The 22,246-nt window shown below is 47.9% G+C and overlaps 1 protein-coding gene across 7 annotated transcripts in view; it reads left to right on the top strand.

Moving 5' to 3' along the window:
- Positions 1–22,246, top strand: part of GTF2IRD1 (GTF2I repeat domain containing 1) — a 173,118-nt gene that overhangs the window by 64,992 nt on the left and 85,880 nt on the right. For 6 of the 7 annotated variants that reach the window (XM_074974916.1, XM_074974919.1, XM_074974922.1 and 3 more), the window contains exons 2-3: positions 6,213–6,341; positions 14,058–14,199. In XM_074974916.1, coding sequence (XP_074831017.1) covers positions 6,219–6,341; positions 14,058–14,199 — 265 coding nt within the window. In that variant the 5' untranslated portion in view covers positions 6,213–6,218. Of the gene's footprint in view, positions 1–4,260; positions 4,280–6,212; positions 6,342–14,057; positions 14,200–22,246 lie in introns of those variants that run through there. The other variant, XM_074974918.1, reaches the window with a different exon arrangement.

The raw sequence follows: 22,246 nt of genomic DNA, 5'->3' as shown, positions 1-22,246 counted from the left end.
TGGTTGTGACTTATTCTTGGGGACTTGGTGACAGGAGGAAAGTGCTCCAGTTTGTTCTCTCCTGATTTTTGTGTTAGCGCTTCAGTCTCCCTTCTCCCTCTTAGAGCTCCTAGTGGGAACTGCATCTTGAATAAGGAGTGGGTAAATGTGAGTTGTAGAGCTGAAACTCTGTCTGGGATTTTGCTCTCATGATTTGTTGTTACACATTGCCCAAAGCCCAAGATGGAATTAATGCCCAGCAGTTCAAAATGTGGTGGCAGTTTTGTATTTATACATGGCTCAGAGCTCCAGATCTGTCCACTGCCCGGGCCCCTCCATGACTCTTGCTCTCCTTCTTTTCCTAATGTGACTTTCCTTCTCTTCCTTCCTGCCCCAAGCTCTGCCATCCGAACCTTTTTACCAGTCTACTGTGGGTTCACTATTCCTTTTCCCTCTGTAACGTTGGGGTGCAAAAGATCTGGAAACTGGCATGACACACACAGGACAGAGGTGAAGCAGCATGTTCATGGTCTTATCAGCTTGGATGTTCTTGAACTTTAAACTAGTGGTGGGCCAACCTCAGAAGCTTGAGAAGTTTGTTTCTGAAAAACACCCAACGATATCAGCTCTTGGGCTTACATATATAGGCTAGAAGAACAGGCCTCTCTTGTGGTTTCTGGTCCCTTCTGCTTTTGGTTGTGCCAGAATGACCCAAAGGATTGTCTGTCTGTGGGCATGCATGCATGGTATTTCAGCTCTTCTGATTATAGGCCTATCTATTATCCCAAAGTGTTTTAGCCACACGCCAAACAGGTGACTAATGAAAAGAATTAACTAAATTTTTCTAGACCCCAGCTTAGTTTGGTTTGGTTCTGGTGTGGGGTGGAAGCTCAGCAGCCATCTTTTGTTCCCCAAACCAGTGAAGCCACCCCTTCTGTACATGTCCGAGACCTCCCTGAGAAATTGCGGTGCAAATGGTTGACCTGATTCTTATCTCCCCTTTTCCAGTTTTACGCTGGTGTTGCTCTATTGACTCCAACAAAGTCACGACTGATTTATACCAGTGTAAGGGAGAGGAGAATCGGGCCCAATATACTAAATGCTGGTAGTGGAGAAGTACTTCATTTTTATTTTTGCTGCTTCTGGAGGAGGGCGAGTTCTCCACTTTTTAGCTTATTGGTGGTGGTGGTAGTTTTTTTTTTTTTTTTAAGCGGAGCCAGGTGTGTCGGTCTATTGGTTTTGCCTACAATGGGTAAAAAGAAATGTGTATTTTCATTTGATTCCTATGCAGACACAGTTTAAAAACTTTCAGATGGATTGAGTTGGTTGTGTGGTAGGCCAGGTGGGAGCCTTGATTGCAGAACACATCTGATTTGCTTGTGTACTCATGGCCGTACGGATTGTATGGAGAGTGTTGCTTCTCTCTGTAATACTGTGCTTATTGCCTCCGTGAACTTGTTTGTTTGTATCATCATGGCGCCTAGAAGCTCTAGTCATGGACCAGGACTGCATTGTGCTAGGTGCTGTACAACCACAGAACAAAAAGCCAGTCCCTGTCCCAAAGAGCTTCTAATCTAAGCCTAAAACAAGAGACAACAGATGGATTCAGATAGATGGGGGAGTACAAGGAAACAGTGACACAATACTGTTCAGGATGATAGGCAGCGGTCTCTGGACACCATTGGCCCAACTGCTGGCATGTTTTTGTAGGCATTGTTGTCAAGGCACGTTTCTGAGCAGGATAATGAGGTGGCATTGGGGATGCTGCCAGGGAACTCCTCCCAAGTATGCAGGGCAGCATGGGAGAACACATGAAGGTCTTGTTAGAGAATGTTAACAAGAGGGCGATCTGGAGAGGAGTGTTGACATCTGGAGAGCAAATGAGAGCTGATTGGTAGGGTGGAGCGCATAGGTGCTGGAGCTCGGGGTGTGGTGGGTGCTGCCGCACCCCCTGGTTTCCAGTACTTACAGGGTTTACACTTTGGTTCAGTGGCTCTCAGCACCCCCACTATACAGATTTGTTCCAGCATCCCTGGGGTGGAGAGAGGCCTCACTGTTGGATCAGCACTGTACAGCCATGTGAATTTGGATCAAGTGTAGGGTGACCTGATGTCCCGTTTTGAAAGGGACAGTCCCATTTTCGGGAACTTTTTCTTATGTAGGCACCTATTACCCCCCCACCCCACTCCTTGTCCCGTTTTTTCACAGTTGCTATCTGTTCACCCTCATCAAGTGACTCTTGGGTTCACAACTGATATAACTTCATATGGATTTTAATTCAAAGTTTGGAAGAAAGAAAATGTTGTATTACAAAGGGGCTTTAAAGTAACTTAAAAATCCCTTCTCTCTTTGTAGCAAAACCTCACTGCAACTCACACCTGCTTAGGTTGAAAGGGAGGTTAAAATTAGATGTCTGGGTGCTACTGTCTCTGATTTTCAGGGCTGGTTTTGCTGAAGTTGACCAAAGTGAGGTGGATGTTAAATTTGTCTGTGGCTTTATTTGAATAACATCACATGGATATAACTGGAGTTTCTGTGTAGGAAGCATTCTCTAGTAGCTAGTGTGTGACTGACAGACAGGAGTTCAGGGTTCTGGACCCCGTTCTACCGCTGGATTCTTGGGCACAGTACTGTGCTTCAACTTCTGCATCTGTTAAATGGAAGTACAGGTGGTAATGCAGCCCTACCACCCATTGACGTTGTGAGGCCACGCTGACGAATATTGGCAAAGCAGTGGGTCAGGAGGCTGTATAGAACTACAGAACGTTATTATAGCTTGCTAGGTATCTTCTATGGAGCAGGATTTTGTTTGTGTTCCGATCTGCTTCGTCAGCTACCTCTGTCTGACTGGAAGGGGGATGCTGATGATGAGTCTGATAAAGAAAGCCCCTCTTCATAGCTTGAGACAGACTGTCAAGGGCTCAGCCTACCATAGTCTGTGCCGGATTTTGCCACGGATTTCGCTTCCATTTTAGAGACCCAGATAAGGGCCGGATTTTCCGGAGTGCTCAGCTCAGTGACGGACTGGTTGTCAGAAGTTCTAAGCATCAAGCGTGCTGGAAATCCAGCCACTTACTATGGGGCCTAAATAGAAGGTGACCTCTTTTGAAAAATCTGGACCCTATGGTGACCCTCAAGTAGTAACCCCCCAATCTCTGTGCCATCACATTCACTAATGGAACCGAAATAACCAGCCTGGGCTGCTGCTGAAAAGTCAAGCCTATGGCCCCACTGGTGAGTAGAACTGACACCATGTTCCTTTCCCCACTGTGACTGGTGGAGAGGTCTGGTCTTACCACCCGCCAGAGTTCACACCTGCTTTGCATTTTGCTCATGGAGCTTTCTTGGAGAAAGCAAATTGAATGGAATTCTATTCTAATCAAATCTTGTCACAGTAAAGCCCTGTTTTTAAGGCGGTGACTCTTTTAAGGTGGCATTTAAAAAAAAGAAAAAAGATTTTTCCCTTTCTTTTTGCATGTTCCAGCTGTATTTCAGAACATGATTGTAATTCCCTTTATCCCCCCTCTAATAATGAAAGAACCTTGATGTATATTGAAATTGGCCTGGCGGTGTGTAATTTATTTCACTGCAAAGTCTCTTTCTATAAGAGCCTCCTTTCTTTGGCAGCAAATGGCACAGAGAGACCTGCTGCTAGGCCCCTCCTCAGGAAAAGCTTATCACATGATGAAGGCAACAGTAGGAAGGAGAAACCAAGTGGCAGCCCAATCCCTACAGGAAGATTTGCTCCCACTGGGAAGCCAGACAGTCTCCTCTTGGTGCTAAAATTCAGATTGCTTCATGGTTCTATTTGCCATTATATTTTTATTCCACCCTCTCTTTCCCTTCCTCCCCCGATGAGGTTTTCAGAGCTGTGTATTAACCTAATGATTCACTGAAGGGTTCTCTTAGTTCCATAATTCAATATGGTAATGGTGACTCACCTAGTTAGAAGGATATGTGGGAGGCAACCATTTGTTCCTTAAATCGATGCAAGAATTGGTATGTCTAAAAGCAAAGTCTAGTGAGAAGATCTGTCCCTCTTTCTCTTTTACGTGTGTTTCCATCATGCCGTTTCATAGCACTCTACATGTTTATCAAGGAATGTTTGGTTAAATGGATCCAAGCCTCGATCATGGGTTCTGTTGTTACGTGTTGTATATGTGGGGCAGGCAAGAAGACAGATGTTCTGCAGCAAATCCTTCACACTTTCCCCTCATTTTATGCACCCAGGCCATGCAAAGAGAACCGAGAGTTGCTGCATTCTCCTATTTGGGACTCCCACTGAGTGGTGGAGCACCTGGTAGGTACAGAGCTGGTATACCTAGCGATGCACCCAAATCCCTGGTGCAGGGAAAGTGGAGAGAGTCAAAGAGGAGCATAATGTCCCCTGACTATGCTCAGCTGGGAGACTTGCCAGCAGGCAAAGGTTAGAGCAGCCCCAAGGTTTCTCTAACCTCTACTGTGGGCTGAGCAGAGAATCCAGGAGCTGTAATCTGGCTTCCTGATATCCATCATGCTCCACTGCAGAAAGGGTGAACTTGATGAAGCAGAGGTTCTGGCCTTGTGATGCTGCATTCAGCAGACAATGCAGCAAGTGACGGGAGGTTTTCTCAGTAACTAAGCTTGGTAATGCTGTGTGCCTAGAGGGTGCATCATGTGGGCTTAGGGTTGGATTGTGGTTGCAAAATTCTGTGATGATTTTGGTTTTCTGTCTCTGACAGAAGTAAAATAATTTGCATATGGGCATCTTGCCCCATGGGTTGAATTTTCTAATTGTTTCTCTTTTCAGTTTCCCTGCTTACATGCAGTGGTGGCTGGAACCGGTTGTCACCATATACAGTAAAATAAAATATAGGCCAGTATAGTAAGTCTGGCATGCAGGAAAATAAGACACTGAGCGGGTTTTTAGCAGATGAATGAACTCATGAGGAGTACAGATTTGATTGCCTGACACATTGTACCTCTGCAAGGAGTGAGGTGACCCAGTTTTGCTTGGTTTAACTGACTCATTCAGTTTCATCTGACAGTCTGCATCCCACAATAACAGAACTGCTTGCTAATGCTTTCCACTGGAGGTGATCAGCATTTCTCAATCGAAGTCAGGCTTCTGGATCGCAAATGTTAATCTTCTGCATTTTCTCTGCCCCCCCCCCCCCAATAACTAGTTCTCATGTGTTCTTGACTCAGGCAGGGCAGTATTTCCTTTTCCCACTTGTGCTTTCTGTCATGTGCACAGAGATTCCTTGTGTCCGTTTAATAATAGTAAAACAGCTGTTGAGCACAGCACTGTAATTTTCAGGGATTTCAGGAAACGAGGTTTGCACTGAAAACGAGCACCCAGCTTGCTCATTTCCCGCTGCCTCGCTACAAGGCGGAGTGGCCCGGCGGAGTGGCCCAGCGGAGAGGGCACTGGACTTGACTGGGATTCAGAAGACCTGGGTTCTAGTCCTAGGCCTGACACTTACTTGCTGGATGACCTTGGGCAAGTCCCTTCCCTTCTCTGTGCTCCTTTCTACCCTGTTTGCCTGTCTTGTCAATTTAGACTGTAAGCTCTTCAGGCCAGCGATTCTCTTGCTATGGGTCTGTTCAGCACCCAGCCCAATTCACAGATTATAAAGCCAGAAGGGACCATTGTGATCATCCAATGGGAGCGCCCCCTCCCCCCAGGGGCTGCAGAGATGTGCTAGCATCCAGCTGCTTCCGGGAGCAGCATGGGGCCATGGCATGCAGGCAGCCTGCCTGAGCCCTGCTGCACCGCCAGCCGGGAGCCGCCTGTGGTAAGTGCCTCCTGGCCGGAGCCTGCACCTTGCACCACCTCCTCCACTCCAACCCCCTGCCCCAGATCAGAATCCCCCTCCTGCACCTAAACTTCCTCCCAGGCCCCAGCCCTGTCCTGCGCCAAACTCCCCCCCCCCGCCCAAAAAAAAAAAAAAAGGACTTGTATATAGTTATATATACAAAAAAAAAAATCTAATAGCCGTGGACCCATAGGCGAGTTAATCCGGCCCTGCTGACCAGTATGTGTTACATGTCCCCCTTTTGTGCCCACTCCACTGGGGAGGTGAGTGTCTTACAGTGCTCCTCTGCTGACCCTGGCTCTTTAGCTCACTCATACTTTTCGCTCTGGAGATCCTTGGATCAACCTTGGTGTCAGCCACGTTGATGCAACTGCATCTGCAAAAGTAGTGGGTAAGGTATACATTTGTCTTGTCTTGTTTTTTTTTTTGTTTCAGGTGAATATGGCACTGACGGGGAAGCCCTCCAACGGGTCCCCCAATAACTCCAGACCGGACCAATGGAATACAGTTTTTCATCAGAAAAATGAAATCATCACCAGTTTAGTTTCTGCCTTAGATTCAATGGTGAGTGAGGCTGCTTGCCAAGGTGGTTTTTGGGGGTGGGGAGGCGGTTACACACTTATAAGGGATTGTTCACGGTTCAGGATAACATTGAAGGATAGGTTCTGAAATCAGATGATACCCATTAGAGCCCTCTCCAATGGGCCACAGGGACCCAAATATGAGATCCAATAATTTATCTAAACAAAGGGGGCATATTCATTTCAAGTGATGATTAACAATGATATTGCAGCAACCTGAGAGGGTTTGACAGCTCCTGAAATCACAGGAGAGGCTCCGGCTCTGAAAGCTTCGCGAGGCCATTCTGCCACCCAGAAGCTCACTTTACATTAGGTTAATTGGGTTGAATAAGAGCTGGATTTAGATGGGAAGGATATTGAGTTCATCAAATTGTACTCTGCTGCAGTAAAGCCAATCGAGCTGTTTGAGCTGTGAAATGAAAATCACATGCCCATCCTGACAGTCAGAGGGGCCAGAAAGTCAGCTCCAGTTAATTTTGCGATGTGTGGTGTTTTCCTATTAATATTTATGTTGGTACCAACTGAATTTATTTTTCTTGATGTTTTACCACTGTTGTTATGAGCTTTTACACAACAAGGGAATGATAACAATGGCTTTATCTCCGAGAACAAAGAAAATAACTCTCGGGAGAAATCTTGCACAAGTCAGTCTTGCTTACATAAACAAGATAACTGGCTAAGTTTCTCGGACCAGAGCTAATCCTATTTTTAACTGAAAAGTGTGTGTATTTACTCACATGTGTAGTAAAATGTGATGAATTAAATATCCCTCCCATGTAACTCCAACTATAGTTAACTTTTATATAAATATGATTGTGTGTGTATGTGTATATATGTGTGCGTGTGTGCGTGTGTGTGTTTCCCTCCGGAAAATGCTAAATATCCACCTCAAGGCCCCATTAAGATGTAGGTACCCGAAAACCAAGGCACTCGAAATCACTAGTCACTTTGGAAGAGCTTAGCCATTTATATATATTACACAAAAAACTATGCCTCCTTGTGCATATGCATTAGGGTATCGTCTTTAATTACATGATCACGTATGTGCAAGCATTGCACAAGTAACGTTAATTCTGGCATTTCCTAACTTTTGAATGCTTGGCTTTGGAATCTTAATAATATTGTTTTAACATAAGCTTTTGAGTGCAATTCTATATATGTTTCATATACAAATTTAAAAAAGAACTTGGAGTTAATTATTATTTGAATTTTTTGTTCATACATATCCATCCCACTCATTATTGACTGTTTTTTCCTTGACTGTTGTTTAGTTTAGTTGATTGAATGAATTAATGTACCTCTTGCTGTTTTCATGGAAGGGATTTTTTTTTTTCCCAATTAAGCTTTTTCTAGTTTACGGATGGTAAATCATTATCCTACCCTCTTCATGTCTTCCCCCAAAAAGGAATTGTTTCCCATTACTTGGGGTCCATCCACTTTCTGAGAACCAAGTCCAGAGGTGATGTAGAAGGCAATATATGTTGCACATGGATAAGTGGCTGTCTTGGGGCTTGTCTACACTGGCACTGTGCAGTGCGGCAACTTTCTCGCTCATGGGGGTGAAAAAACACCCCCCTGAGCGCAGCAAGTTTCAGCGCTGTAACGTGCCAGTATAAACAGTGCACCAGTGCTGGAAGCTACGCCCCTCGTGGAGGTGGTTTTTTTGGAACTACACAAGCCGCGGCAGTGCTTTAAAGTTGCCAGTGAAGACATGCCCTAAGTGTACAAGACTCTTGTTGAGTCTCAGAGTATCTAAGCTTGCATAGTTACATGCTGAGGAGCCGGAAGAAGGTGTTAATTACATGGGGCTTTAGCTTCCTTCTAGTTGCTTTTCCTGCTACATCCCTGTCTTCCAGCCACTTAGCATGTCAATTCTCCTGTCTTAAAAAATTCCCTAGCCTTGGGCCAAATTCAGAGATGGTGTGAAAGGAGGTTTAAGTGGGTGAGAGTCTCAGGGAGTCTAAATTTGTGTAGCATAAATGCTGAAGAGGAAGGAAGAATGGGTAACCCATTCATTATTTGTATTGCTGTAATGTCTACGGATGTCAGTCAAAGATCAAAGCCACGGTGCTAGGTGCTGTACAGAGGGTCAGTAAGAGTTTACAGTCTGTATTATGACAAGATGCAGGGTGGGGAGGGAAGGAGTAGGACGAGGCAACGATAAAGCAATCAAGTTATTGTACTATAAACAGGAGATCTTGGCTCACCACCTGACTAGCCATTGTCAGTGTCAGATGTAAGGCTCCCAAGACGAAAAGCAATCCCTAGAGGAAACTCCTTTGAGTTCAGTGAATATTTCACTGGATTGTGTTTTATCCCCTTAAACTTCCCTCTGAACTTGGTCCCTTAATCTCAAGACAAGGAGGATCTCTCTCCACAGTGGTGGGGCCTCTTAGCTTCTCATATTGGGTTTAGCCTTAATTGTAAAAAATCAAAGATTTCTTCAAGGGTGTGGGGCTCACTTAGGAGACTGTGTGAAGGAGCGTACGTGGTTTATAAATGGCACTAAATAGAGTCAGGAAAGCACCAGATATGTCCCCCATGCACATCTATAGTTTGTGTCGTTACTGGTGGGTGCATGCTCTGTGTCGTAAATTACCTGCCCCTCTTTGCTACGCAGCTCAAAGTGTCATGGAGATGAGCATGACCCCAGCATTCCACGGAGGTGTACAGTTCAGAGGAAGGCAAGCCAATGTGTGAAATTATTTGTACTGCCTTTTAGCAGGATTTTAAAACAATTTGTTCTAACAAATATTTCCATGTAACTGAACAGGGGCGGTCTAATAAACCGGGAAACCTGGAAGTGCTGTATCTATTCCATTGGTATATTGCAACTGCCTTGCAATCGCACGTGCCATTTTAAATCTATTGTGGCCTGGGTTGTGATTTTTAAATTTATAATGAATGTCCTTCTGAAGCCCCTCTATTCGAGTCACTTCAAAATCCAATAGAGAGAGGCTGGTGTTGGGGAAAGAACTTGGAACAGGAGGGTTCAATTTCTGGCCCTGACACAAAATATCCTGCATGACCTTGAGGAAGTCATTTAGTCTTTCTGTGTCCCAGTTCCCCTCACTGTCGAATGAGGATAATAAAATTTCGGTTCTGCCGCTCTTTGTCTATTTCAGTTGTAAGGTCTTTGGGGGCAGGGGCCATCTGTTGCTATGGATTTATGCAGCACCCAGCACAATATGATTCTGCTCTCAAAGGGGGTTTCTAGATGCCACAAGAATACAGATAATTAATAACATTGGAAACATATTGTCAGGAACAGCGGGTGGATAAGAGACCCTAATAGCCCATAATTTCTGTGTTGATTAAATACACAAGGAGAGGGTCTTGACTGATGAAGACTTAGACTGCTAGCCAGCAAATATTTTGTCATTGAAATAAAAGTTGTCTGCAATTTTTTTTTAATTAGAACCGATTTAAAAATGCTAATTATTTTTCACAGGAAATTTTAGCAAATGTTTTTTGTTTTGTTCTGGTCTTCAAGTGCTTGTTCACATCCATTCCAATAGGTGTGTGCGCGCCGCGTGCATGATTGTCGGAAGGTTTTCCCCTAGCGGTACCCTGGAGTGGCACCCTCCCTAGATCCCCTCATTGGGGTATGTCTCGGTCTCAGGGGTTTAAATCCTGCCAACGCTGCGGGAAGCCTGTGCCCAAGGGTGATCCGCGCGCATCGTGCCTTAAGTGCCTGGGTGAGGGCCAGCAAACAGACACGTGCTCCATTTGCAGGAGCTTTAGACCCAGGACGAAGAGAGAGCGGGGCTATCGCCTCAAGCTCCTTTTAATAAAGGTGGCTCTGCACCCTCAGTTGTCACCGGCAGTGGCACCAGCGACATCGTCGTGCCGTGCACAGGCTTTGGTGCGGGATGCCTCGGCACCGAAAAGACTCCTCCAGGGAGCGTCGACACCACTCCCCGGCTCACAAAGTGGGTTCGAGCATGCAGTCCTGCTCTCAGTCCCTGGTGCCGGTCCCCCGTCAGGAAACGGCACAGGGATCCCAGCGGGGTGCGTCCTCCGTCAGGGCACCCACAGCCTCGCCCTCAGATCCCTGCACTGTCGACTCGGCCCTGCCAGGGGCTCCATGGAGTCTGGTGCTTGTGGACTCCCTGACTCGGGAGGAGTTGGAGGATGAGATTGATCTCCCCTCCACGCCGGATACCTTTGAGGCCACGTGGGACCTTATAGCCATGATGGCACAGTCCCCGGCCCTGCAGGCGCAACCACCGGCGCCGGTCCAGGTGACGGCGCAAGGCCCAGCACCGGCGCTGGTGACGGCGCAAGGCCCAGCACCGGCGCCGCCAGCACTCATTCAACACTGGGGCAAGCCAACGATGCCACAGCGCCGTTCCCCGTCGCTGCGGTACTGTTCTCTGGCACCGTCGGGCTCCACCCCCCATGGTCTGGCTCAGACTATTCTTCGCACTCCGATAATGAGTTGTTGACTTCCCGACATAGTTGGTACTGGTCTCGGTCCCGGCACCGCAGATCGCAGGACGTGCCGGCACTGGTGGTATCCTGGCCCCCACAGTGTCGGGAGCCGGTACAGTGGCCCTTTTGGACTCCTTGGGCCTACCATCAGCTCCAGGGCAGGGCTCCAGAACATCCATGGTGTCCGCGCCCTGTGCTTCTCCTTCAGCCATGTCGGTGCCATGCCATACTCCCACAGCACCTGAAGACCCCCCTCGTGACAAGGACCGTGGGTCTTCGCAAGCGGGTGCAACTCTCGAGCCAGCACCCTGTGTGGTACCAGCACCACAGTCCGCCCCGAATAGGGCAGACGTACCCGAGCCAGCCTCCAGAGAGCCTGAGGGTCAGGAGGACCCGGTCCCACAGGCCTCCTCATCCTCTTTGCCGGATAAGGCGGTGGCTGGCACCTCCACCACCACACTCCCTGCGATGGACAATAGGGCGCACAAAGACCACCTTAGGAGGGTGGCCCAAAACATACACCTCCGGGCTGAGGCGGTGCCAGAAGACTCGGACCCAGTGGTGGACATTCTTGCCCCGGAGGGTCCTTCTAAGGTAGCCTTGCCCCTTATAAAGACCATACAAAACACCACAAAGGGATGGAAAGGCCAAAGGGGTGGAAAGGAGGTATTTTGTGTCGCAGAAGGGGTACGGACACCTTTTTAGGTGGAGCCTGGAACATTAGTGGTGGATGTGGTGAACCACAAAGAGCGGCAAGGTCAACCCCTGGGTCCTGCCCCAAAGTCATGGGAAGCTAAGAAGCTGGACATTTTTGGCTGTAAAGTCTACTCGACCAGGGGGCTCCGGCTTTGCGTTGCTAATCAGCAAGCAGTGCTGAGCCTCTATGCCTTCAATTCCTGGAGCACACTAGCTAAGTTCTAGGAATTTCTCCCATCACACTCACGCCTGGACTTCATGGCGCTTCTTGAGGAGGCCAAGGTGGTGTCAAGGACCTCCCTCCAGGCCGCCCCAGCCTCAGCTGACCCTGCAGCTCGGACCATGGCCATAGCAATCACCATGAGACAGAGTGCCTGGTTACAGGTTTTGGGCATACCCCCGGAGGTCCAGAACACCATTCAGGACCTGCCCTTTGACTGTGTGGGCTTGTTTGCTGAGAACACGGACTCCCACTTGCACAGTCTGAAGGACTCAAGAGTGACATTGAAGTCCCTGGGGATCCACACTCCCGCACCCCAGAGGAAGCCCTTCAAACCCCAGCCCCCCTCCTGCTTCTACTCCAGACCCCCAAGGCAGGACTCAGCCAGGAGAAGGGGCAGGAATAATAGGAGGCGCCAAGCAGTCCTCCTCAGGCCAAGGCCAGGGCTCGTCCAAACAGCCCCCGGGGCTGAAACCTAACTTTTGAAGGTGCGCCCAAGGATGGAGCACCAGGGCTCAATCTGGATCCTTACCCTCCCTTTGTGAACCAGCTATCCCACTTCTACCGTGCTTGGTCCCAGATCACAACAGATTGCTGGGTTCTGAGCACAATAGGGGTGGGCTATTCTATCCAGTTCTCTTCCCTCCCACCTTCCCATCCACCTTCCCCGTCCCTCTTCATGAGCAACTCCTTCTCCAGGAGGTGCAGTCGCTCCTTGCTCTGGGGACGATAGAGGAGGTTCTTCAGGACTTCAGGGGCAAGGGATTTTACTCCAGATATTTCCTTATCCCCAAGGCCAAGGGTGGACTGTGACCTATTCTGGATCTGAGAGACCTCAATGCATTCATCAATAAAGCCAGGTTTCACATGGTCTCCCTAGCCTCTATCATTCCTTCCCTGGATCTGGGGGACTCGTACGCTGCCCTCAACATGCAGGACGTTTACTTCCGTATCTCCATTATCCCAGCCCACACACGGTTTCTTGGCTTTGTGGCCAGCAGCCAGCGCTACCAGTTCACGGTGCTCCCATTTGGGCTCTTGACGGCCCCCAGATTGTTCACAAAGTGTATGGCAGTCGTGGCAGCCTTCCTCTGTACCTGGACGACTGGCTCATCAAGGCCCAGTTGCAAACACAAGTGGAGATGCATGTGGCCCTGGCCCACACCACGTTCCTCAGGCTGGACGTGCCAGGGGTTCTGCTCCTTTCTGAACCACAGCCCAGGCTTCGCCACAGATGCTTTTCACCTCACGCGTCCGCCGGGACAGGGCTTCGTTGATCCTCACGACACCGGTGTGCCCCGCCAGCACTGGTTTGCCCTGCTGTTAAGCCTGTCGGTCAACAAACCAGTAACCCTCCCCTTATGCCCAGACCCCATCGCTCAGGGCCACAGCAAGCTCCAGCAGCCCAACCTGGAGTCCCTCCACCTCACGGTGTGGAAACTCCCATGGTTGAACCCGTTGGAGCTCCAGTGTTTTGGACCCTGCGAGAGAAGTTTTCCTGGGAAGTAGGAAACCTTCCACCCGAGCCACGTACCTGGCAAAGTAGAAGTGGTTTTCTATGTGGTCCCTGCAGAAGGGTTTCCTACTGCAGCAAGTGCCAATTCCCCTCGTTTTGGACAACGTACTGGACCTGAAGCAAGAAGGGCTGGCAATATCCTCTATAAAAGTGCACCTGAGCTCCATCTCGGACTTCCACCAGGGGCAGCGGGTAGATCAGTCTTCGGAAACCCCATGGTGGGCTGATTCCGCAAGGGCTTGGACAGGCTTTACCCCCATGTGCGGCAAGAAGGAACTGAGCAGGCGGCGGGTCGGCAGTGTCCTATATACACTGCCATGAGGGATGCCACTCAAGGGGGCTCCACTGCCGACCCGATGGGTGCTGCTAGGGGAACACCTTCCGATGATGATTGTGTATGTGGCGCGGGCGCGCACACCTGTTGGAATGGACATGAGCAACACATCTCGAAGAACAAGAGTTACGAGAGGCAGGTAACCATTGTGGGGGTTTTTTTTGTTGTTTTTTCTTTTAATTCCCATTGACATTCTTGGTGTTTTTTTAAAAAAAAAAAGGTGTTTAGTTAAAAATTTTTTTTTAAAAAAGTCCAAACTGAAAATTGTTGCCAAAACAAAGTTTTAGACTAAAATTAAAATGTTCATTTTGATTGAAAAGTCATTTTGCACCAAAAAAATGTTGCATGGAAAGAGTGACTTCCGGCTCCACTTACAATGTGTCTATGGAACGCAGATAACTCTGTAAATACACATTAAATTGACAGATGACCATGTGAAAACATGAGATGCTTCTACATTTTCCCTCTTCTAACCCAGCTGCTTTTCCCACCTCCCCAGTGTTCCGCACTTTCCAAACTAAACGCCGAGGTAGCCTGCATTGCAGTTCACGATGAAAGTACCTATGTGGTTGGGACAGAGAAGGGGAGAATCTTTATGAACACAAGGAAAGAACTGCAAATGGATTTTCACAAGTTCTGCAGTAAGTACCCTCCTGGTCCGGGTTAGAATCCAAGTCCACGCTTGGTAACGAAGAGTTCATTTCACGTGATGCTGAGGTGAATGTAGAATGCTAGTGGTAAATTCAAATGATGTGTTTGGTTTCCTTGCTACTTTATTGTGCCACATTTATTTTCCATGTGGCAAGGCCACAGATGGATAACTTGGGCCCCTTTTCTGTAGCCCGCAGAGGCTGACGCTGCTGTTGGTCAAGGCTTTCCTTTCTCTATTGGTGGCTGTAGCGTGAGACTGTAACTTGTCGTAACTCCCTGTGAGATTGATTCTGTTTTACACAAGTGCTTCTTTGTGCCATGCTGGCTGTGTAAAGAACCCTTAAAATGGATCCAGATTACATTTACTCTCTTTGAGACCCGTTTACACTGCCATAAAGGGCCCTTAGTGTAAAGGAAAATTAGGCCCAGGGTGTTTATTGGTTAGGGGCACTGGCAAAACACTTACCTTGCATGGCATGAGAAGAAATGTTTGTTCTCTTCCCTTTCAATCCCCACCATGACCCCATGCAAGTAGGCCTGCGGAGTGGTGAGGTCCCCGGCAGTCGCTCTTGGGCATGCTGTCTTGGTCCCCGTCCCAGAGGCTGAGCAAGACACTAGCATCGGCAAGGGGAAACCTGCAGGCAAACGGAGAACCAGGCAAAGAGAGTGGGAGATAAGTGTTACGCCATCCTCCTCTGTCTGTGTTATCTGTGCCAAGGCCCAGCATGTCCTTGTAAATCACCCTAGTAACTGAAGAGGTGACATGGACACTGGGGAAGCAGGTGACCCCTCCCAGGCCTGAACCAGCAGACCCAGCCACAGCCTTCCCCCGCTCCCAGGAGGTCACTAAAGACTCAAATATGTTCCACAGACCTCTCTAGCAGGGTGTATGTAGCGCTCCTGATGTGTTGTGATTCAGCCCCCGTGGAACTGGTTTCAGGATTGTAAGAAAGACCTTTTTCCTTTCTGTTTGTTTGACACCATGGTAAAATAGAGCTAATCTCACTTTGGGTCCAGAGGTTAAAGAAATGGCAGTCCACTCCAGGCCTGCTCAGTGTAAGGGTTATACCCGGATGTCTCTTCCCAATTGATCAAGGTCACCATAACACTGAGGGCTGGCTGAGATGGAACTACAGTATATAGGGTGGCCTGAGGTTTCCTGTAAGCTTCTTGCCTTGTCTCCATATGTTTCAAGAGCCGCACTCACATGGTGCAAGGACCTTAGGGAAAGGCTCTGTCCTCAGGACCAGCAAAAGGCATCCTTCTTTGAATGCTGTAAGGTTTGGGGCTAGACTGTGGCTGTTAAATTGCATGTATAGCCCTGGTCTTGGAAAGCCAGCACACGGGCAAAACAGTTGGTGGCAAGCCCATTTCAAGAATGACTAGGAATAGCTTGCAGTGAGCCTGGCTACTTAAATTCATAACTCTGATAGACACTGAGAATCATGGTCTCAACAGAGACACTGGTTTCATGGCTCATTACAACAATTTGTAACCTCGTAATCCTCCTTTGTCCTCTGATTGCAGAGGTGTTAATTGCCCACTTCATTTGAATTGGTTTCTTGCAACGTGTGTTAACCCCTTATGTGTAACATTCTGTTCCCCGTTTTGTTTAGCTGTGACACTCTGGTTATCTTTCCCAGACCTAAAGAAGAGCTCTGTGATTCTAAAGCTTTTCTTCCACCACCAGAAGGTAGTCCAGGACTCCAGTAAGAGAGATTCCCTCACCGTCCTTGTCTTTAAGAATAGTTTTGTCTGAAGCTACTTGAGCTAGGAGAATTTCTGGGCTAGGTGCTGTATCTATCACAAAGCAAGTCTGCGCTTTTCATTCAGACAAAGCAGGATTGAGGACATGACATCCCCCACGCTTGCACCGAAGGTGAGCTCATTGAATCAGAGAATTGTTCTCCTTTCCTTCTTTCTACTCCATGCCAATGCAAGTGAAGAGAAAACCTGGACGTAAATGACAGCCCTAAAGATCTGCCCGAATTGGACCAGAGAATTCAGCAAACCAAACTCCCTATTTGCTATCACAAGTTGGGGGGGGGGGGGGGAATATTAAGATTTCACAGCTTGATGCTCAGCAGCTGCTTTCTTAGAATCTTATAAGGCAAAGAAATTTGCAGTTGGGAACCTTGAAAGCTACAGTATGGTGGTCACAATCTGCTGATGATAACTTCGATCCGTCAGATGCGGCCTTCAGGAGATGTGTGCTCGTCTTCTGGTGCATGCATGGACTCACCCCTGTGGACAAGCGAGAACAGCATTGTGCTCTATTACTATTATCTTCTTCCTACCAGAGTTTTCTTTGTCACTAGTCACATCCCATCAGTGCCAGGTCAGTGGCCATGTCTTAAATCTGAGAGGAAAATTTCTTTTTCTCCGAGATTGCAAGTCCACTGATCCGGATCCATCCTCGGTTTCAGTTTTTGGGTGTTGGCTGCTCCAATTGGAAGAATTGGACATCATGCTTTTAGTTGCGTGCCCAGTTTGTTACGTTAGCGTTCCACAGTTAATGTTTTGACCAGTGCTTTGGCTTTCGGAGGACTCTGGCAAACAGGAAGTTGGCAGACAAGTAGCAAAGGGCAGCTGGTGACTGACTGCTCTGTACGCCTCTGCACACTGCAGGGAAGGGCCCCAATCTATCCGTGCCAGATCAGTGGATTTACAGTCTCTTAAATAAATGCCAGAGAGAAGATGAAATTGCAATGCCCTGCTGGGCAGTGTAAGTAAAGGAGCAAGGTCAGTGCTTTCCTTTCTCAAGCCAGAGGAGTGCAAGCATATTGCAGGGGACAGTTTGCCAGCTGATCAACTCCCCACATCCTGCCCTCTTTCTCCGGCCATTTCCTGCAGGGGCCTTTTTCAAAACATGGCTGCTCTGTCCTTTACCTGTAGGTGAAATGCTGCTGCAGATGATGCAAAGGGCAAGGATTGTGGAGGGAAGTAGGGTGACCAGACAGCAAGTGCGAAAAATCGGGGGTGGGGGTGGGGGGTAATAGGAGCCTATGTAAGAAAAAGACCCCAAAATCAGGACTGTCCCTATAAAATTGGGATATCGAGAGGGAAGGCAATTTAAAAGAATGTACTGGTGGCCAACGTCTGCTGCTAGGATGAAAGGCCTATGAAAAGGAACCCTAAATCTCCTTTCTCTGAGCCCATGATCCCGTGGTGAAGGATGTCTTTGGCACACAAGCCAGTGCTTTACTCTCACTTTCCCATCTCCTTGCAAGAGCAAGGGAAAATGCCTGGCGGGAAGAGTTCATGTTGTTTGTGTCTCCTAGGGCAGCCTTACAAGGTAAATAATTGTAAGAGAACAGGCCGCTGTGGAGGCGTCGCTCTGTATGACGCACACCTCGTTAGTCAGCGAGACAAGCCCTCCGGTCGCTGCTCGGGTGGTTTGAGGGTGCTCGTTAGAGAGTCGGTCACTCTTTCTCTCCCACAGCTGGGAGAAAATGCCACCACCCACCCTAATGGTCCAACCCAAGACTGAGACCAGCCATTCCCTCCTGGCTTTCGGTGGCTCAAGGCACAGCCCCATCCTCCTGTTGCCCATCTCCAGGTCCCATGATGCTGCTAGTCTCAGTTGCACTACTTCTGATGCACCTGGTGCTGCCGTGTCCTGATGCTGCCGTGTCCTGCCCTGACGCGACGCCCTGCTCCTTGTGCGATCTTGAGTATTAAGGCAAGGGAAGGGGCTTGAAACGTGAGGAAATCAGTTCCTACCATCAGCACACAGCTGCTGAACTCAAGCCATTTGTCCCTCTGCTGCTGGATTTTTGAAGTAGGACATATCCTGCCTGGGTCTGGAATGAGTGTCTGTGCCGCATCACGGGTAATGATGGTTCCAGAGGGAGATAGGAAGTCAGACACAACAGGAGAGCAGATTTTTTTGCACGTGCTGGCTGCACGAAATACTAAAGTCTCGTGTAATAGAAATTAGGTGGCAAAAATAAACTCTGTGTGTGTGTGTGTGTGCCTGGTGTTGATGGAAACCATATTTGTGCTTAATCCATTAGAGAAATTGCTCAAGAACAGTTCATGCTCGTGAAAATATTAGCCTTATAAAGCTGCCAGGGTCAGCGTCTGCTTGGATTATTCACTGCATCTGTGCTGGCTGTACCAGCAAAGCGTGCCTGGGGTGTAATCTAACTTGTGCACTTGGCTTTGTGGAAGATTTCTCCCTTCCTCTCTTGGTATTCTCTCTTTCTGAGGTGGGGAGGCTGTGATCTGTTTCACTGTGGTTTATTGTAATCTGAGAAATCCATCTTTTGATAACCATCAGTCTCAAGCTTTTTAATTTTGCAAGTGAGCTTCCACCTGGCATGAGTCATTTAGAAAGAGTTGCAAGTGTTTACAGCCCATTCACACCACGTATGTAGACGGTATAAAAAATAGGATGTTCTATATGAAAACACCGAAAGGGTCATTCTGCAGTCCCCATTGCCCAAAGGCTGCCAATGAATCTCTCTATCCATCATAGATAATAAACTACTGTTGTATTAGGTCAAACTCAAATCTACTCTATAGAGGCAGCCCAAGGCACGTGAAGTTTACTCTAAGCTCTTTCTCCCTTCGGTTAAATTTCCTGTGTTGTAAAAACGGAACCGTAACAATTGGTACGAAATACAAAGTTTTGAGGACAGGGGTCTGACTGCGCAGCAGATGCTTAAGATGGGGCGAAATCTGATAACTGCCTTGAATTTTAAAAGCTTTTCTCCACTAGAGAAAGCTCTTCCAGCTGGCATGCATTGTAAAGCATCCCTGAAAATGCCTCTGATTTATAGTCCAGTTGCCCCTTTAGAAAGGATCTAAAATAATCTAAAGCAGACATCACTGAAAGATATAAGAAGCCTCTTATCTACTGAGCAGCGTTTCTGAGCACACAGACCTCACTTGAGCATGCTCATTTAGCACAGCCCTTCCTGAAATACTAAGGGGAATTGGCAATTATAAAGATGAATGTCAATAAAAGAGAATTTATGTCTCGTTGGGAGGGGAGAGCCTTAGAAGGGTGTGATCTTTAAATGACTTCAAGGCCTTACCAGAAAGAACCGAAAACTTTTCAAGCAAGCATCTCCCCCCCACATCCTTCCCCGCCCTAATGAGAAACTGTCTAGAACGTATTGTAAACAAAATGTGTTGCTTGTGTCTCAAGGAGAGCTTCAGGCTGCCAACCCCTTCGGTCATTGCAGGGTGTGCTGTCCAGGGGCACTGGCAGATTCTCTTCCTTATTTCCCATTCTCTCTGCCCTTCAAGATTCTCTGCTGTTCTCTCTCCTGTTGAATGCAGACTAAGGTTGTTCATTCCTCAATGTATGTAAATTGAGTGGTAAATGTTGCTGTGGCTATCAGAGGTGGCCAGCACTTGCTAGTGCCAGGACTGAATGCTCCAAGGTATCTTCAACTTCCATTCAAGTCAGCACCTCCCAGAAGGCGCTCAGCACCGCCCAGCGTGGGGCCGATTGTTTGCTGTGGTATTGGACAGTTGGATTTGCCCTTCCCGCTTACACCATCCCAGCATCACTTTACTTTAAAGTGCAGAGCAGTTAATAAAAGGCAAATTCCTGCTGAAAAATCAGACAAATACTTCAGAGACCAAAGGAGTTTATGAGAAATGTTGCTGGAAGAAACGCATCCAGTGGCCACTTCTCCTCCTGTGTACAGCAGTAGAAGCAGGGAATCATCAGTGAGACTACATGCTGGTGAGATCAGAATCAGTCCTGTGGATGAGGCCCTCCCCACTGGGGACTCAGACATGGCCCTTTGCTCTGGGCTTAGCATATGGAAGGGGCACATAGTCACTCACTAGCAGGAGTAAGACTTTAGCGGACCTTGCTTTGTTCAGTATCCACTTCTTTGGCCTGATGGTAACTCTGGCTATGAACTTTCTAGAGCAGAGTTGCTAGACTTCAAAGAAGCTGCCTCTATCCCCCTCCCCAAATCCTGGTTGGAAGGAGAGCTATTTTGATGCAAGATCTTGAGTGTGAAGGTAAAGTTCTGGGGCTCAGAGAGGCCCCTTCCCTGCCTATTCTCATGTAGCTCTACTCTCTGAATCTTTGTTTTAAGCAAGCCTTACACCTGCACTATTGATGTCAAGGGGAGTCTTTCCACTGACTTCATTGGAAGTCAAGGCTGTATTACCACGTCCCCCTGGCTAGGGGCTCCTTGGGTCATTGCTGAAAACAAGCCGAAGTCCACTGCGGTCAAAAGAGAAACCTGCTGATTTACACCAGCTGGGGTTTGGGCCCCAGGTCTTCTGCTTAGCCTGGGATGAGATGGTTGGTTGTGCAAGCTGAATGTTTGGAGCAGTTTTGAGCTGATTTGAGATGCGGCTTGCAGGGGAAAAAGAAACAGCAGTGCTTTTGTGGGTGGGGGTATTGTCTGTTCAGTCTGTACGGTGAGCGTGTGCCTCCTGGATTTGTACAGCCACGTTTCTGTCTGACAGCTTTCTCATGTCAGTAGTTCCTCTGGCAGATAAAAACTGCAGCAGGTGTATTGGGAACAGTAGATAAGACTCTGAAATCTCCTGATCGGTCCGTTCCAAATCCTGGTGTGGAATGTGGAAGCCCAGCATGCATTCTGTGCTCGCTTTTGATGGTGCCACTGTTAACCCTGGGACGTGGAACTGCAACACCATTCGAAGTCACTGACACCAGCCTAAAAGAAGAGAAGGGCATAGAAGGAGAGACCCTCTACTCCAGCTTGTGATGAGCAGCTGGAGCATTTCATAGCAGTGAAGCAGGTGCAGTATTTGTCAGCAAAGAAAGGGCAGCCCATGCCTCAGGGGGAAAAACCTCTCAGGGTTGCTGCAAAATTCTCACTGAGCTCAGGAAGGCGGAAAGACTCGGGCGGACAGTGCAAACAAAACTAGCAGGCACTGACCTGAGGAGCTGGTCTTCCCATGCCCTTCACTGCGGTACTTTCTGATGGATTACTTTGGAATTGTGCTTCGCTTCTACAGTGTTTTGAGGCTTGGCACAGCTTGATCAGAGAGATAGCAGACAACTTGAGAGAGCTGTAAAATGCAGCTGGAAACATTAAAGTCTGTTCTAAGTTAACTTCACGAAAAGCTTCTTTTTTTGAAACAATAAAGGCTTGAACATCAAATACTGAGGAAGACATGAAAAGGTCCTGCTGTCTGTTGGCTTTCTCCCCACACATAGCTCCACATATTCCCCCCCTCCTCCCCACTTCCTATTATTCTAGTATCTTCTAAGAAGATGGAAAATTACATTTGTTTTCCTACTAGCTTCATCCTTTTCCCACTTGACAAGTATTGAGTCCTTCTAGGGTGTGTGGATGTATGTGCTCACCCCCATGCTGTTTTTAGGGGAGCAGAGACATTTCTTGTCACCTCTCTTTGTGCATCCATCTCCTGGGTGACAGCGCTGGCGAAGGTACTGTGTCATTAGTACTATTCAGTATTTATAATGTGGTAGCGCATACAGGTCCATTGAGATCAGGGCCCCATTTGTGCCAGGTGTACACACATAGTAAGAGATGGTCCCAACCCCGAAGAGCTAACCTAAGACAAAACATAAGGAAAGGGTGGGAGAAAGGAGGTGTGGAACTGAGGGATGGACAAATGAAGTGACTTGCCCAGGCTTGTGCTAGGGCTTGTCTACATGACCACTTGGTTAGTGGCAAGCTGTGGCGTAAATCTACCCATGCTAGCCCGATATGTGCTAAATGTCCATGTGGACCCTGTTGCTGTGAAACAAGAGTAGATCCGAGTACACTAGGGATCTGGGCGGTATAGTCCACATAGACACTGCGCTAGGGTAGATTTATACCCCGGCTTGCCACAAATTAAATGTTTGTGTTGACAAGCCCCTAGTCTAACAACACGAACGTCCTTCCGCTCCACGGAACAGTTGTGCATTGGCTGAGGAATGGATTAAGTGAGTGTCAAGGTTTTTTTTTTTCCTTCAGTAGCTCTTATTTCTGATCGTGTGTCTGCAGCAATGTGCTCATCTGTGGGAAGAGGCTTATGTTACACTAACGCTCGCTGCAGAGCCGAAAAGCGCTCAGGGGGGTG

The sequence above is a fragment of the Natator depressus genome, chromosome 17 (genome assembly GCF_965152275.1).
Source record: "Natator depressus isolate rNatDep1 chromosome 17, rNatDep2.hap1, whole genome shotgun sequence".
NCBI lineage: Eukaryota > Metazoa > Chordata > Testudines > Cheloniidae > Natator > Natator depressus.
The sequence above is the reverse complement of the archived record's forward strand: the minus strand, read 5'-3'. Positions and strand labels throughout refer to the sequence as shown.